Source organism: Anabrus simplex, chromosome 9, assembly GCF_040414725.1.
Source record: "Anabrus simplex isolate iqAnaSimp1 chromosome 9, ASM4041472v1, whole genome shotgun sequence".
NCBI lineage: Eukaryota > Metazoa > Arthropoda > Insecta > Orthoptera > Tettigoniidae > Anabrus > Anabrus simplex.
Window position 1 is genome coordinate 156,134,527 of NC_090273.1, and position 16,404 is coordinate 156,150,930.

General features: G+C 38.6%; 1 protein-coding gene across 2 annotated transcripts in view; it reads right to left on the bottom strand.

Annotated features, from left to right (window-relative positions):
- Positions 1-552: 552 nt before the first annotated feature.
- Positions 553-16,404, bottom strand: part of LOC136881133 (transmembrane protein 87A) — a 174,204-nt gene continuing 158,352 nt past the window's right edge. For both annotated transcript variants that reach the window (XM_067153802.2, XM_067153801.2), the window contains 2 exons: positions 14,062-14,089; positions 553-2,637 (listed from right to left, as the gene is read on the bottom strand). In XM_067153802.2, coding sequence (XP_067009903.1) covers positions 2,596-2,637; positions 14,062-14,089 — 70 coding nt within the window. In that variant the 3' untranslated portion in view covers positions 553-2,595. The remainder of the gene's footprint in view (positions 2,638-14,061; positions 14,090-16,404) is intronic.

The following is a 16,404-nucleotide window of genomic DNA, read 5'->3' on the forward strand; positions in this document are numbered from 1 at the left end:
TCAGTCCAGTGGCTATTGCTATGCACAGTTCATTGTCGAACTGGCAGAATGCATTGCTCCACATGTCAAGTTCTTGTTGCGCTTTCTTGTTTTGGAGCCGTACATGATGTGGAATGCAGTGTAAACAGTGGCTGGGCTGCTGGTTCAGGGCTGTCTTACTGGAGAAGACCTTACTGAAGGTAAGGCATCAATTAGACACAACCAATATTATGGAAGGAATGGTCGTATGATAAGACGGCAGATGTCAGCAAATATTTACAGAAAGATAAATGTTTTTCATCAATGCTACTAGTGGCAGATTCACAGCACACAGACCATGTCACCAATAAGGAAGTGATGCGACGCAGTGATATGCCTAGCTTACATGTCATCACTGCTCGCCGTTCACTCCAGCTGGCTGCCATGTTCTGCATATGCACTAACATCACATGCCTTGTGGGTTCCTCCACAAGTCTGACAGGCCAGAGGCTGATCACAGGTCATCTGGTGGTGAACATTCACCAATGATCTTGCATTAGTGTCACAAATTAAAAGCTAAAAATGGTTCCATGTATTCAATACTTTTTAAGGTATCGCCTATTCAATACTCTTAGACAATCATCCAGACAAGACAGCTGACATTCATCATAAATAAGAAATAAATGCAGAAAAACTTATTGGACATTATTAAAGAAATCACTCACATCCAAATAAAATATAGCACTATCTCTCCACCAAAAGATAAGCTACAAAAGAGCTCCTAATAGCTACATAGAGCCTGAACTTGGGCTGATAAACCTTACAGCTAGGCCCATCAAATTAACAAAAATAGCACCACATACAAGTAAAATATGGACTGTAAAATCTGTACCAATCACTGCGGTCTAAGGTTTTTGAGGTTTTTCAAAAACGCATTTCTCTGCAACTATTAGAGTTATTTCTGAGCTTGATTTTGCATTAGAGCTGGTTGACTTTCTACTATAATTTGATATAGATATGTCAAACACAGTTTGCACAGGATATACTAATTTTTTAAATAATGACAATATTTTCATAAAAACAAAGAAGTCAGTTGACAGGTGTTATACAGATTTTTTTTGAGAAAACAGAACAAAATACAGGTTCAATGGAACATAACATCTTATTTTTAATGAGAAATACTATGAATAAATAACACACTCAACACTTATTTGGCTGTTAAAATCTTTTTTGAGTACTAAGTGCTCCTAGAACTTAAAACCTAAATGTATTATTCCTGAGTTATTTCTACAACAACACTGTATGAATTTTTACATGATTGAAAACATTTCAAATTATACATATGTGAACTAAAGTTACTTGGAACATACCGTAATACTTCTGTGTATCGCAACAAATGTCCAAAATTACACTCACGTCAAGCACAACGCCACGTTTAGAGAGCAATCTCAGAGATAATCTTCTATGATGGAAACATGCAGACAGCATCACACATCTGACTTCGGCCCTTCTAGTGACGCGTAACTCTAAATCAAGTTCCATGGAATCTTCTACAACTCTCTTAACAACATGTACAGTTTGTTCTCGATTTTTAACGTTTTGTCAAAATCTAGAATAAGCAACGCTGCAGAGCGGCCACAGTGTGTTAAGAAAAACAAAAGCTAACAAGGACAATATGACTTTCACAAATGAAAAGTACATTTCACTACATGAAAATTGGAAGTGGGTAATACTGAAATATTTTCACCTATTTACAAATCTTGTTTTAATTTATGTACATCAAATATGTCACCAGAGTTTGCGTTCTGGTAAAGACTGTACAAGGAATCTGTGAAGTATGTTCGCTTATAAAGTCACTCGCGACAGCGCATGCTCCCTTTACTCTCTCTCGGTTAGTCTGGAGAAGAAATCAGGCTCTGAAGGTCCCACATAACACAGATCTACAGGAAACAACAGAACTATGGCGACGCCCCTGACTTCTCTTACGCTAACGATATTGATTCGTAGCTTTTTATTTTCAGTATCAAACTTGTGATTTCACATTTTGACATGTTCTCTACTTCAAGATCAGCATCCAAATGTGTAGCATCAACGTGTTATGTTCCCTCTCTCACACCATTCCTGACCGCTCATTGGATCAGCTAGCTAATAACTGGTAAGTTTTCCAGTCTGTTGAAAAACAAAATGTACACCTGTAAAAGAACAGAATGGCTTCCTTCTCAAACCAGCTAGCTACGACAGTGTCTGCACAGAAGTCACTTCACAGATTCTGTGTACAACTTACATTATCATTTACATTAGCTCTGTGGTAAGAGGCACATGGTTCCCACATAAATAATTCTTACACAAGTTATTCAAAAACGAGTCTACTCTCTTCATTGTGCAACTGCTTGAAGCCTGTTAAAAACACTACAAAGAACAATTAAAAATCTGATTCTTTATTTAGTTTAAACCACAGCCATGATAAAAGGACAATCAATGTTATCCTTTGCACATCTCACACTTTCACACACAGAAACACACCCAACAGTCACACACAGAGATGGACATGATGATATATGCTTGTTATCACATTCTGATGGACCAAAAAAACCACGTCCAAACTAAATAACAATTAGTTAACAGTTCTTCATGACTTCACTGCATTTTTGAAGCTTCATATTTTGCAGTCATGATTTCCTACAAAAAAGAAAAGTGCAAAATTAGTAATTACATAGTCGTTAAGATAATTGTTACATTCTACTAATAAGAATAAAACAAGAAGGAATCAATGGATAGAACAAAACTTTATAGCAAAAGAAATTGCACGTTCACACTGAGCTTGTAGACACAGTGTCTCCCCGTTCTTCATCTGTCTTCATTGACCTAACTGCGGCCTATGACACAGTCACCAAATTCTGTTGAATAAACTTTATAAGATGACAAAAGACAAGAAGCTGACTGAATTTCTTCGATGTCCTCTTGAAAATCAAAGATTCTTTGTAGATTTCCAAGGGCGACATAGTCGTTGGAAGAACCTCAGGAATGGCCTACCCCAAGGTAGTGTTTTGTCTCCAATATTATTTAATATTTACACAAATTATCAACCCTTGCCAAAAGGAACAAAAAGCTTCATTTATGCAGATGATCGAGCTATTGTCACCCAGGGTGATCAGTTTGAGAGTGTTGAACGGAGACTAATGGAAGCCTTAGATGAACTGAGTCCATACTACAGAGAAAACCATCTAAAGCCTAAACACCTCAAAGACGCAAGTTTGCTATTTCACTAACAAGCAGCATAGCCATAACATACTTGATCTTCACTGAGATATTTGTTGTGGAGTTGCGACCGTTGACTCACTTGAGACTAAGTCTCTCCACTGAACATCCTTGTAGTTTCCACTTCCAGATCATTCTGGGGCATGCTTCCAGTTTCTTCTAGGAGTTTCCATATCATGAGCCTCATCAGTTTGCTGGCGCTATTGTTTTGCTTGCTGCTGGCCTCGTCCACATTCTCGCCGCAATTATCGTCTCTCTCTGGCATTATTGCCTTCTGCCGGCCGCCCTGTACGTAGCCTTCGTTGTCACAATACTCTTGCAGATACCATTGAAAGAACACTTTAAATTTTCAGGAAAATGGTTTCTGATATGTTTTAGCATTGAGTGTACCAAAGGGTTCGGTGCACAAAGTAATGTGTGGTTGCCTCCCTTTGAGTGGGTCTAGTAGAATAACAGCCACATTATCCCCTGTCTGTCGTAAAAGGCGATTAAAAGGGGACTCAGCGTCTCTTAACTTGGGAGTGTGGATTGGCAAACGTGGGGTTTTAGCTGAGTCCTGGCATTGCTTCCAGTTACTAGTGTCATGCTCCTCATTTTCATCTATCCCATTCGATCTCACTTGTTCAACTCTTGTTCTCTTCTGACTCCAACAGTATTGTGTGCGGAGGCCCAGGGAGTCTTTCATTGTCATGTCCTTGTCTTTCTTTGGCCGATACCTTCATTTTTCAAAGTGTCGGACCCCTTTCATATTTTCCCTCTGATTAGCGTTGATAGAGGATGGTTGCCCAATGCATAGTGTTCTGTACACTGACAGATTTATTTATTTATTTATTCGTATCAGAAGCAATACATCATATAAATTGTTAGTTAAAAGAGAAATAATTAAATAGGCTAACTGGTAAAAAAAACATACTAGATGACTGTAGGCAAATAGTAATTTCATACAAAATATTTTGCAACTGTTGACATTCTGCTAAACTGCAACATATATTTCTTAGTCTAGTAAGATACTAAACACAAATTACTGTACATCCCTCTCTAATCATTTCACTCATAACAGAGTTTTTGTAACAATTGGTTTTACGTCGCACTGACACAGATAGGTCTTATGGCTAGGAGTGGGAAGGAAGTGGCCGTGGCCTTAATTAAGATACAGCCTGGTGTGAAAATGGGAAAACAATGAAAACCATCTTCAGGGTTCCCGAATGTAAGCTCACAGCTGCGCACCCCTAACCGCACAGCCAACTCGCTCAGTCTCTCTCATAACTTGATACTATTCTGTACAAACAGAAGTTCTCTTGAGGGCTGCAAATAAAGTAGTGGCGAATTGATAGAACACAATACGAGTACAATAGCATTACATTCCTTCAATGTAGTCACCCGCAAAGTCAAATGTCGGGAAGCCATTGGAAAGGCGTTCTCTACTCCCTACTGTGCAGAGTACAGATGCCACGTCAGGAAATCGGCGGCCTCGGACAGGTTCCTTCCACTTAGGGAACAGGTCAAAGTCACAAGAACTCATGTCTGGTGAGTACAGAGGGTGTTCCCAGACCTTCCAATGCCACCATTGCAATAAGAGCTTGACAATGTTTCAACATGCAACACGATAGGGCGATCGTCTTGCAATAAACGTGGATGTTTGCCAGACGCAGATGTCGCTCTAGAAATAGGCAATAGTAGTCGCTATAGACAGTTCATTCCTCAGACACAGCATGCGTAAAAATAACACCCTCGTAGTCATATGCCACAATCACCACGAGCTTTACCCGACTTGGTTCCTCTCTCAAAATTTCTGTGGATGTGGCAAACCTGGGTGATGCTTTAATTCAGGCTCATGCCCACGTCTCATTAATGGCAACAATATGCTGCAGAAATGAGTCTCCTTCTTTGCAGTATCTGTGCACATGGATGCCATCCATTATCGATGATCTACGGAAACACGACCACTCACGATGTCGATCTGCTTATGAGGACTGGATCGCTGGTGTGTATGGTGCAACTCCGCAGTCTCATTCTGATCCGCATGAAATGCCTTGACCGTCCTATACGGTAATGCATTCTCACCACACGCTTCACATAATCCTCGATAACATTCTGATGCATTTTTTGTCATGGGCAAGCTTGATTTTAATCCATGAACGCTAATCACCTTTTGGAAACATTCTTTAGATCGGTGCACTCTTCACTTCAACGCCACCAGCAACACTCTTCACTTCAACACCACCAGCAACAACTTCCAACTGCATGCCCATCAAATATACAGTACACATCAATAACAGCACCATATCCTATTTGCGCATGCCCGATCTCCTGCGAGTGTCCGGACTACATTGCCACTACTTCATTTACATCCCTCGTATTTGATAACCTATCCTTTTTGTAACCCCTCCTCTTGACCTTTTGCCATAAATTTTTCCCTGGACAGTTACTTTTTTCAGGTTGTAATCATTTCTCCTTACAATGTGTTCAAAGAATATTGCAGGATTGCCTCATATTCAACTTCCTGGATGACTGAATCATCTGTTTGCCATGATGTCCATAGTATTCTTCTTCTCCAGCACCACATTTCAAAGGTGTTGATTAGATTTCTGTCTTTGGCTTTTATGGTCCAACTTTTACATCCACAGAGAAGATTGAGAAGACAAGTGATTTGACTAGTCTCTTCTCCATAATCACTGTTATTGCTCTTTCTTGGATAATCATCTTTAATTTTGCCATAGCTGTACATCCAAACAAGACGCAACACCTGATGTCTTTTTCACATTTACCTTTATCTCGTTTACTGAACCCAGATAAGTAAAGGTTGTGTTGAAGGTTGAAGGTTGTTTATGTGCTATGGAAGCTGAACCTCTGCACTTTTGTTGAGCATCATTAATTTTGTCTTTCTCCAATCAATCTCCATACCAAGATTGTGACTTTCATGTTGTACATGATTCATTATCTCAGCAAAACTCCTGTACGCTGTTGGCTACAAGAGTGGTGTTGCCCACCAAATGTAGGTTACTGATTCTCTTACCACAAATCGAGATTGCTCCAATCCAGTTGTCTAGGACATGCCTCATGATATATTTATTCACTATAGACGTTAAACAGCCGAAGTGTACTTTTGTCTCACATCTTTAAAAAATTTGAAAGTTGATGATAATCCACCTTCAACTCTTACTGTGGCCAATGAAATGAAATAAGATGGAATTCCAGAACACACCACAATTTCATCCACAAAACATGATCAAAGGCAATTTTGATATGCAACAAAGCACAGAAACACGGAAAGGCTCTGTTCTCTAGTTCCTATTCCCCTGACAAAGGCAGTCTGTTCTGATGAGAGCTGATATCTAGTGTAAAGCTACAGATGTTTATGGTATGCAGTAAGATTTTACCATGTAATATTTATTAGTCTGATAGTCCAGTAATTCCCATAACTCAGACACTCTGCACAATAATATACAAATTATGCATGTAGTTAGTGCAGCCATTTCTGGCAGTAGCTTTTCGCAGACCTTTTCCATCTTCCAAATAGCCAGTTGCTTCTCTCCATTCTGTGAAGTGATATGAAGATGGAAGAGAGCCAGTCTTACGGCCATAAACAGCAGCTGCTCCATACCTTGCTTTAGTTTAAGTCCATAATAACATAATATTAATAGTTTGGGCTCAAAACAAAAAACAACAATTCCCTAGTATGTTAACATCAAGAAAGACCTTTAAGAAATATCCCTATGACCAGATGATGCGCACAAACGAGACCTTTTTAGAACAAGCTTTGTGACTTTAGGGACTTTCCGGGATGTGAAAAGGACAGCTGGTGCTAAGTTGTTGGATGAATGCCATGCTCGACAAAGCGAGCTCATGAAAACCTATGGGATCAATTGAAAACTGAATAAACACCAGAATGTATAATTAAACTTATTGTGGCCCCTAGTTGGCCGATTAGCTAATAATAAATAAATAAATTTTATTGGCTTTACATCCCATTAACTACTCTTACTGTTTTCAGAGATGCAGAGGTGCCAGAATTTAGTCCTGCAGGAGTTCTTTTACGTGCCAGCAAATCTACCTTCAAATACCACCGGACTGAGCCAAGATCGAATCTGCAAAGTTGAGGTAGAAGGCCAGTGCCTCAACAGTCTTACCCACTCACTGGCCCATAACATATACCTTCTTCTGCTTTATGGTTCTCCAGGTGTTTAATTGGTTGGTGTACTTCTCAGCTTTGAAGGTTCTAGTTCTGAGTCAGACTGGTTACGCATGTAGTTATTGCAGCCATTTCTAGTAGTAGCTTTTCAGAGTACCTGATCTTGTATTCCAATCATTTGTAGTTCTGAGTAAGTAGTTAAAGTATCCGTAATTTATATTTTGCTCCCTCAATCGTTCGGTATTTATGAGCGGTTAGCTAATAATAATAATAAAGTTCATATATCCCAGTAATTGCAATTCAAGTCCCTGGAGTAGTAGGAATAGTTTTGACAGAAATATTTTTGAGAATTTTTTTTTTTTCCTACTTGCTTTACATTGCACCAACACATATGTCTTGTGGCGACGATGGGATAGGAAAGGCCTAGGAATGGGAAGGAAGCGGCCATGGCCTTAAGGTGCAGCCCCAGCATTTGCCTGGTGTGAAAATGGGAAACCGCGGAAAACAATTTTCAGGGCTGCCGACAGTGGAGTTTGAACCTACTCTCTCCCGATTACTGGATACTGGCCGCACTTAAGCGACTGCAGCTATCGAGCTCGGTGAGAAATTATTGTAGACAACCTCGTATATTTCAGTAGGCCTAATTAAGGACAATTTTATTCTCCGTCCCGTGGAGTAGGGAAAATAATAGCAGAGGTGCCAACCTTTGAAGTGGGTTACCAGCAATATCCCCCCCTCCCATCACCCCCCCCCCAACACACCCTCAGAAAATCTTCGAGTCTAATCCAAGGCATGCTCCTCTCTTCTCGACGATGACACCTCCTTTGCCCTTTCTAATAACAATATTTTCTAAATTATATCATTTTTACGCAATACAATTAGCACATTACCTTTTAATTCCACGATAAAACATTATTTGCAGCTTGTTTTGCACCCAGCAGCTGATTTTTAGAGTAGGTTTTCCTGAAGCACCCTTCTCTTTGTGATGACATTTTCGCCTTATGAACAATAAGTGATTCCATAGTAGATGTGCTTAATGTAGACTTGACTTGTCAGATTTTTCCCAACAACACTGAAAACTCTTGCTGTGGGTGAGTTACTGTCAGGTACACTTAATACTGTGAACACAACATTACTTAGAACATTACTTGGAGAAGAGAAGAGCTCTTTTCATTAAAAGTGAATTTCACTATGTTCACGGGTAGCAAAAGGAAGTAACGATCAAATAAGTTTAACTCCCAGATCACAAGCAGTGAAACAAGAAGGGTTGAGCAGTAATGCTCGAAAGAATTGTATATTTTTCTTTCTTTTCTTTCTTTCGTAGAATTTTTTTCGTGTTATTATTGCTTTTTCCGTAATAATTTCCCCTTTGACCGTAATGCTGTAATTGTGGGATAAAATCGGTAATAATTACGGACAATCCGTAATAGTTGGCACCGCTGTAATAGTAAACCACCAGCTGTAACAATCACATAACCACATTTCAGTTGAGAATTGTAGTGAAGATAAGGTATATTAGATAGTATCTTGCCTGTTATATTAGTGTTTTTCTTTGTGTACGGCAATCCTTTTGATACTTAAGCATTTAACTAAATGCAAGGTTTCATTTCTATTAGAGCATAGTAGGATAAATAAATACTGAAGAAATCATCTTCTGTCTACACGTTTAACTTTGTTGGTAATCCTTGAGTACGGTAGTTCTACCGAATTTCAAACTTTAGGCCTAACTGCAATTTTCATTTCTATTTGTGCTTAAAAATAACCTATTGTAATTAGGATACGTCCGAACGTAGTTTTTAAACTGTTGTAGTGTATTGTAGTGACTTATTAGAAATTAGAGTGCTTATTCTATTATTTTGAGTACCGTCTTGCGAATTTCAAACTTTAATTGTAATTTCCATTTCAGTTTGTGCTTAGTAATAATCTGTTGTATTAAAATTAGGATATGTTTGAACATAGTTTAAAATCATTGTAGTGTATTCTAGTAGGTATCTTATTATAAATTAGTGTGTTTATTCTATTACTGTGAAATATTTGTGTAGTATCCATAGTATCTGTATTAACTCTCTTACTAGAATTCTGTTTCAGTAATTAGGGTAGACTTAACTACAGTTTAGCATTGTGTAGACATAATTCTTGTGTATTACTTTCGGTTTTCATAATTAACAGCGATTTTCATTTTTGAAATCACCGCCACACTGGAAATTTGTTCGTGTGGAATTTATAAGAAAAGGTGAATGGAAACTATTGTTTAATTTTGCCCAATAGAACGGAACTCTGCAATAACTAATTGTTGTACAGTTGGGATTCTTATTGGTGCAAATTGTAATTTAACTGTGGGCAATTGATTTGCCATTGGACTTCTATTGTACGTTGTTGTCTATGAGCTTGTTAGTGGGTAGCTCCACTGCTTGATAGTCAACTGTTCTGCACGGCGCTCCCTAGCGGCCGTTATTCAAAACCGTGACTTCTGTTCCAGCACTCGGCTAGTGCAGGCGTCATGTTGCTTGTCTTACTGCCATTCACTATGGCAGGGAAGAATGATTTGAGACCACCGTAAGGTGATTGTAAAAGGAAGGCGTAGGCCTGTGTAATGGCCTTTATATTTACATTTTGTTTTTTTGGTGGTGTAATTTAAACTTGTGTGTAAATTTGGAATGCAACCTTTTGCATGATTCCGAGTGCCTGCAGCCGACTATAATATTATCCTTGGGAATATTTTGAACGAAATGGTATAAGTGAGTACTTCAAAATTGTTATCAACAGTCTGGTAAGTGGTCTGGCATGATGTTATCTCCAACAGACTTTCCATGTAAACTACTGGGTATTATTCTGCTGTGAGTAAGACGCCAACATGGCTACCTTCGCCGATGTTTTGAATTAAGTTTCTTTGGGAGACGTCTTGTGAACCACAACATCAATTTACTACTCACAGGAGAGCAATGTTATTCACCAAATTATGTTCTGAAAAGTTTCTCGTGTGAACCCCTTTGAAGGAGTGGTATTTAAATTTGTCACTAATAATAATAATAATAATAATAATAATAATAATAATAATAATAATAATAATAATTGTTTTCTGTCGAGAACTCATAAAATCTAGTTGTAATGTGCTGGGTCTGTAAGCATTCTTATGGGTTTCTACTCCCAAATCTGCTTCGGTTAATATTAATATTGTGCTGCATCTTGGTGATGTAATAAAGATGGGTTTCCAGGCATTAATAAATGGAATATTTTCGAAGCTACTAGATAAATATATTAACTGTTGGACACACACTCATATTTATATTCGTTAAGGTGAATTTTAGGTAGATTCATTATATTTTCTTCCTTCTGAAGTATACTGAAGTTGCTAATTTATTATTTGCCTTGTATGCATTGTTATATCGATCTTTTAACCGTTAGGTTGAATTATCTTGATCTTATCTATGATTTTTCGGTCGCATCATTCATTATTGAATTCTGCCAAACTAAATATACCCTACTAATTATGTTATACTTAAACAAGTGAATAATTTCTATTGATGGAGATACTTCTGCATTTTCGAGAACAGTGTGGTTTTCAAGTGACCTGCTCTTTAAACAGGAGCTGTGACAAGTGAAAGTGTGAAGTGTGTGTAGCCTCATAAAGCCGATTGAATATTTAAAATTAATTTTAAACCCTAGTGAATACTGAAGCGTGCTTAGGATCAAATTGAATTTAATTACATTTTTCCTTTTTTAAATTAATTTTCTTCCTTTATCATTATTATTATTATTATTATTATTATTCTATTTATATTTAAATTTCCCTTTCTTTAAATTTTGATTAACTGTTACTGATTCGAAGCTACACTCCATTTCAATTGCATTGTTGTTGATATGCTGTCATCCATGTTTGCTTGATAACGGTGTGATTAGTTTTGCATTGTCGCAGTGTGAGAGTTGTAACTATACTCGTGTTGTGCAGACGTTCGTTGTTGTATGCGTACCTGTATTGTTGATGTGATGACCTGGGTCACGAGATGAATTTAAATTGCTTCTATATTATTGTGCTACCTTATTATTATTAATTTTTTTCTATCACTCATTGTTTTTCTTTCGATGTGGGCTCTTTTCTAATTTTATTTTTTGCCTTTCTTAATATTTCTTGAGGACATTGTCAGTCTGTTAGAGGATGCGGTTAAATGTTATAATTTGAAATGCTTCTGTATTTACTGAGGAATTTCAAACATGTAATAATTTACTATTTTGGGTAATTTTATTGGGATGCGCATACCCACAAACCGGTGCACCTAAGCTCCAGGAACAGTTAGATGCATGGGTAAAGGAAGTGAAACAATATGGGATGAAATTTAATGTCAAAAAGAGCAAGATAGTGTCCACAACTAGAAAGGAGGAGAAACCTACAAGACGTATAATGCTTGGAGGGGAACAGCTTAGGGAAGTAGGGAGTTTCAAGTACCTGGGAAGTATCATAGAGGAAAGTGGAAGAAATAATGAAATAATCAAACGTGGAAGACATGCAAGAGCATTCCTGAAAAGTGTCAGTGGCCTGGTCTGAAGTGAGGATGTCCCTCAGAGAAGCAAAAGTGATATACAGGACATACTATGTACCTATTCTGACGTCGTCATCATCATCATTTCCCAACTCCAGTTTCCCAGGTGTGGTGTACAAGTGCTCGCCATCTCCTTCTGTCTTCATACATCTTCTGTTCCAGTACATCCTCCCATTTGTATCCTCTCTCCTCCACATCTGATCTTACAGTCTCTATCCAACGTTTTCTTGGTCTTCCCTATGGTCTTCTTCCTATGAGATTAAGGTCAAAATATTTTCTGGCAGGTCTTTTCATGTTCATTCTCATTATGTGCCCATACCACTGAAGTCTGCATTTCTTTATGACACTGGTAATAGGAACCTCAATACCAATTACTTTCCTATTCACTTCATTTCTGAACTTGTCCTTTCTGGTGGTTTGGTTCATGGTTCTAATGAATCTCATTTCAGTTGCTTGGATTCTACTGAAGTCTTTGTTTAGTAGGGTACATGTCTCTAAACCGAACGTGAGGATTGGTACAAAGTAAGTGTGGTACATGATTGTTTTCGCTTTTTGTGGTATTCTGCAGTCCCAGAGAAGATTTCTGACTTGACTGTAGAAGTTCGACGCTTTCTGTGTCCTGCTGAGTATTTCCTACCTAGAAGTATTGTGTTTCAAGATTGTGCTTCCGAGGTACTTGAAATGGAAAGCTGATTCGATTTTTGCTCCTTCCAGAAACATATTTGAGCTTGTTCCTTCCCTGTTGATGGTCATTTTCACTGTCTTTGTTTTGCTCATCTTCAGTTCAAAATTTTTGAATGTGTTGTTCCGTTCATTAAGTTTCTTCTGAACTTCAGCTTCTGTCTCTCCCCACAAAAGCAAATCATCAGCAAATACCAGGGCATTTGGTTCTCTGTCCATTTTCTTGATAGATTTGATGACCTTGTCCATTACTATTACGAACAGGAGTGGTGACAGAGCACTTCCTTGTTGAACACCTCTCTTTGTTTCAAACCATTGTGATCGTCCGTTGCCTATCTGGACACAGCTGTAGCTGTAGACTTTGTCAATTAAGTACTTTGGCACCTTTAGGTCTTCCAGACATTCCCGTATCTTGTTTCGAGGAACACTATCATATGCTTTTTTAATGTCCACAAATGCAATCACAAGATTTCTTCCATATTCCCAGTACTTTTCCATCAGCGTCTTTATTGCAGAGATAAGATCCACAGTACTTCGACCTTTCCTGAACCCGTGTTGTTCTGCCTCAAGCAAAAGTTCCACTATCTTCCTAAGTCTTATTTCTATGATCTTTTCCAGCAGCTTCAGTGAGTGTGACAATAGCGTGATGCCTCTGTAATTTCCACATTTCCGTCGGTTGCCCTTTTTGAACAGTGGGATAATGACTCCTATACTCCAATCTTCTGGAATTCTGTTACTTTCTCAAATCACTGATAACACTCTATATAGCCAATTCAAGCCTGGTATTCTGATGTATGCAGCAGAAACTTGGGTAATGAGGCAGAGTTGTGGCTAGGATACAGGCAAGTGAAACGACATTTTTGAGTAGCAGGATAGGAGTGACAAAATTGACTAAGATGAAAAAAAAGAAGGTTGCAGATATAGTAAAAGAAGAGCCACTACAGAACAGGATAGAGGCATCTAGACTTAGATGGTATGGACACATAAAAAGAATCGCAGAGGAAAGGATACCAAGGAGGATGCATGAAATGGAGATAAAAGGATAACAACCGAGAGGAAGACCAAAAGACAGATGAATAAAAGGAGGGGAAGAGTGTGTACAGAGTGACGAGGGAGAAGTGGTGGGAAGACAACAAGATATGGAGAGGCCTGATGTTCAAACCAGAACTGGCCAACAGCTGGAAACTGCATAAATGATGATGATGGTGATGGTTTTACCATTCAAATGTTTAATAAGAATTGGTAAAACAACGACAAATCAACCACAACATTGGTCCAAAGTTTGCTAGAATCACAAATCCAGTAAATCAACACAACTGATAGAAATACATTGGAATTTACCGCTTGCACTGGAATTTTGAATGTTACAAACTCTCACAATATCTGCTTGAAAATGACAACAGAGGCAGCCTAAGGGCATACTTTAAGCAGTGCAAAATTCAAAAGATCTTTTCGAAATTTAAAATTCTCCAATAAAATGAAAGAAAAACTTACCTCCTCAGAGTCTAGTATTGGCAGGGCGCTGAAACGACAAAAATTATCAATTAGCACACACTTCTTCATAATACAGCAGTCAAAAACATATTACTATTTTTTAATCCATTCACATCCATTGTCGATTTTAGAGTGGCCACTCGTCGGTATTTTGATCTAATGGTTTACTTCCGAATACAGTACTTTTTTTAAATACATTATACGTGTTCATGGACTTGTTCTGCTGCTTGTTTTGGTAACAACCATCGCAGTGGTTCTCAACCTTTTTAGGTTCGCGGCAGGACCATATACTGTAGTAAGGGCCGGCCTGTTTCTTTGCAAGTGCTGCCACATTCTGGCTGCCTATCAGAGGCTGTGACACCACTAGCCAGACAAATTACGGTCCAAGCAGCTGCAACTTCTTCTGTTCTGCGCGGACATTGTACCTTCAAGTGCTGAAGTTTTGGAATCTCGTGTTTGTAGATATTTAAAAAGCATTAACTGTGAATGAGTTTTGTGTACAAGTGTTTGCCATCATTACTTTGTTCCGAGAGGTAGAATGAGTTGTTGTGCAGTAGCTACATGTAAAAGTTATTCTCGAAAGAAAAAGAAAAAAAAATTGAAATAGGCACGGTTTATCACAGGTTCCTGAAGGATTCTGTGACTTGCAAAATTTGGTTGACTAAATGTGAATGATTGGACTCTGTTAATTGTAAAATTAGCACATAGCTGCATATGTATGCAGCCAACATTTTTCTACCTCCAACTTAAAAACAGTTTGTGAGGATTATATCTAAGGAATACTAAAAAGTCAAGCCATCTTCAGAACTACCAGATCATGCGAAACAACAGGATACAGGTAATTCAAATCTGACTTTGCCATTTAAAGTAATCAAAACTCATTTAGCTGCCTTGGAAAGACTGAAAAATATAAGCCCAAAGAAACCATACATGGAAATAGAAGACATTTCTACGGATATCTCCACTGAAGAAGTGAACGAGGGGTGTGTTCACTGTATTTGTTACAACAAATTCCTCGGAGAAAATGAATCTTTAAAGAAAGCTGTTCACGCTTTGAAAATAAACTTGAATGTTTTGAAAGAAAATAACGGAAACATTGTAATATAATTACTGACGAAAACCAGAATCATTGCATACACATTCAGAAGTATATTGGTAAAGCACAAGAATTAAAATGAGAACTATGTGTCATTAAATGCAAAAACAAAGAAAATTCTCATTTGATAAACTGGCTCGCCCAAATGTTCACACCTACGCAGATGCGGTCAATGGAACACGGAGGAAAAATTTCTCGATGGACTAGTAAAGAAATTTCCCATTAAGTAATGATAATGGCCTGATCTAAAGCTTACAACTTCTGAAAGGAGAAGATTGGATTTCCTTCGCCCTCATCATCAACTTTAAATACCGAGTTAATGGAGGCATAAAAAACAAGAAAAAATTAATAAGTACGAAAATCATGTGAATAGAGCGGTAATTTTCCGCCTTAAAAATAACCTTGCTTACAACAAAGAGCGACTATTTGATCTTGGCCTACCAAGTGACCATTGATCAGCCTGAAGCCTTCAAGTTACGAGGAACCCATATTAAACACGCCAAGTCCTCCAGCCGTTATTCTTGGGTTTACCAGACCAGGGCGCTATCACACCTTTAGAGAGCTCATCAGTTGTTCTCATGTAGGCAAGCCGACAGGTTACGAGGAGACTCATATTAAACACGCCAAGTCCTCCAGCCGTTATTCTTGGGTTTACCAGACCAGGGCGCTATCACACCTTTAGAGAGCTCATCAGTTGTTCTCATGTAGGCAAGCCGACAGGTTACGAGGAGACTCATATTCAACACGACAAATCCTCCAGCCGTTATTCTTGGGTTTACCAGACCGGGGCGCTATCTCACCTTTAGAGAGCTCATTAGTTGTTCTCATGTAGGCAAGCCCTCATGTTACGAGGAGACTCATATTCAACATGACAAGTCCTCCGGCCGTTATTCTTGGGTTTACCAGACCAGGGCGCTATCACACCTTTAGAGAGCTCATCAGTTGTTCTCATGTAGGCAAGCCGACAGGTTACGAGGAGACTCATATTCAACACGACAAATCCTCCAGCCGTTATTCTTGGGTTTACCAGACCGGGGCGCTATCACACCTTTAGAGAGCTCATCAGTTGTTCTCATGTAGGTTACAAGGAGACTCATATTCAACACGACAAATCCTCCGGCTATTATTCTTGGGTTTACCAGACCAGGGCGCTATCTCACCTTTAGAGAGCTCATCAGTTGTTCTCATGTAGGCAAGCCGACAGGTTACGAGGAGACTCATATTAAACACGCCAAGTCCTCCAGCCG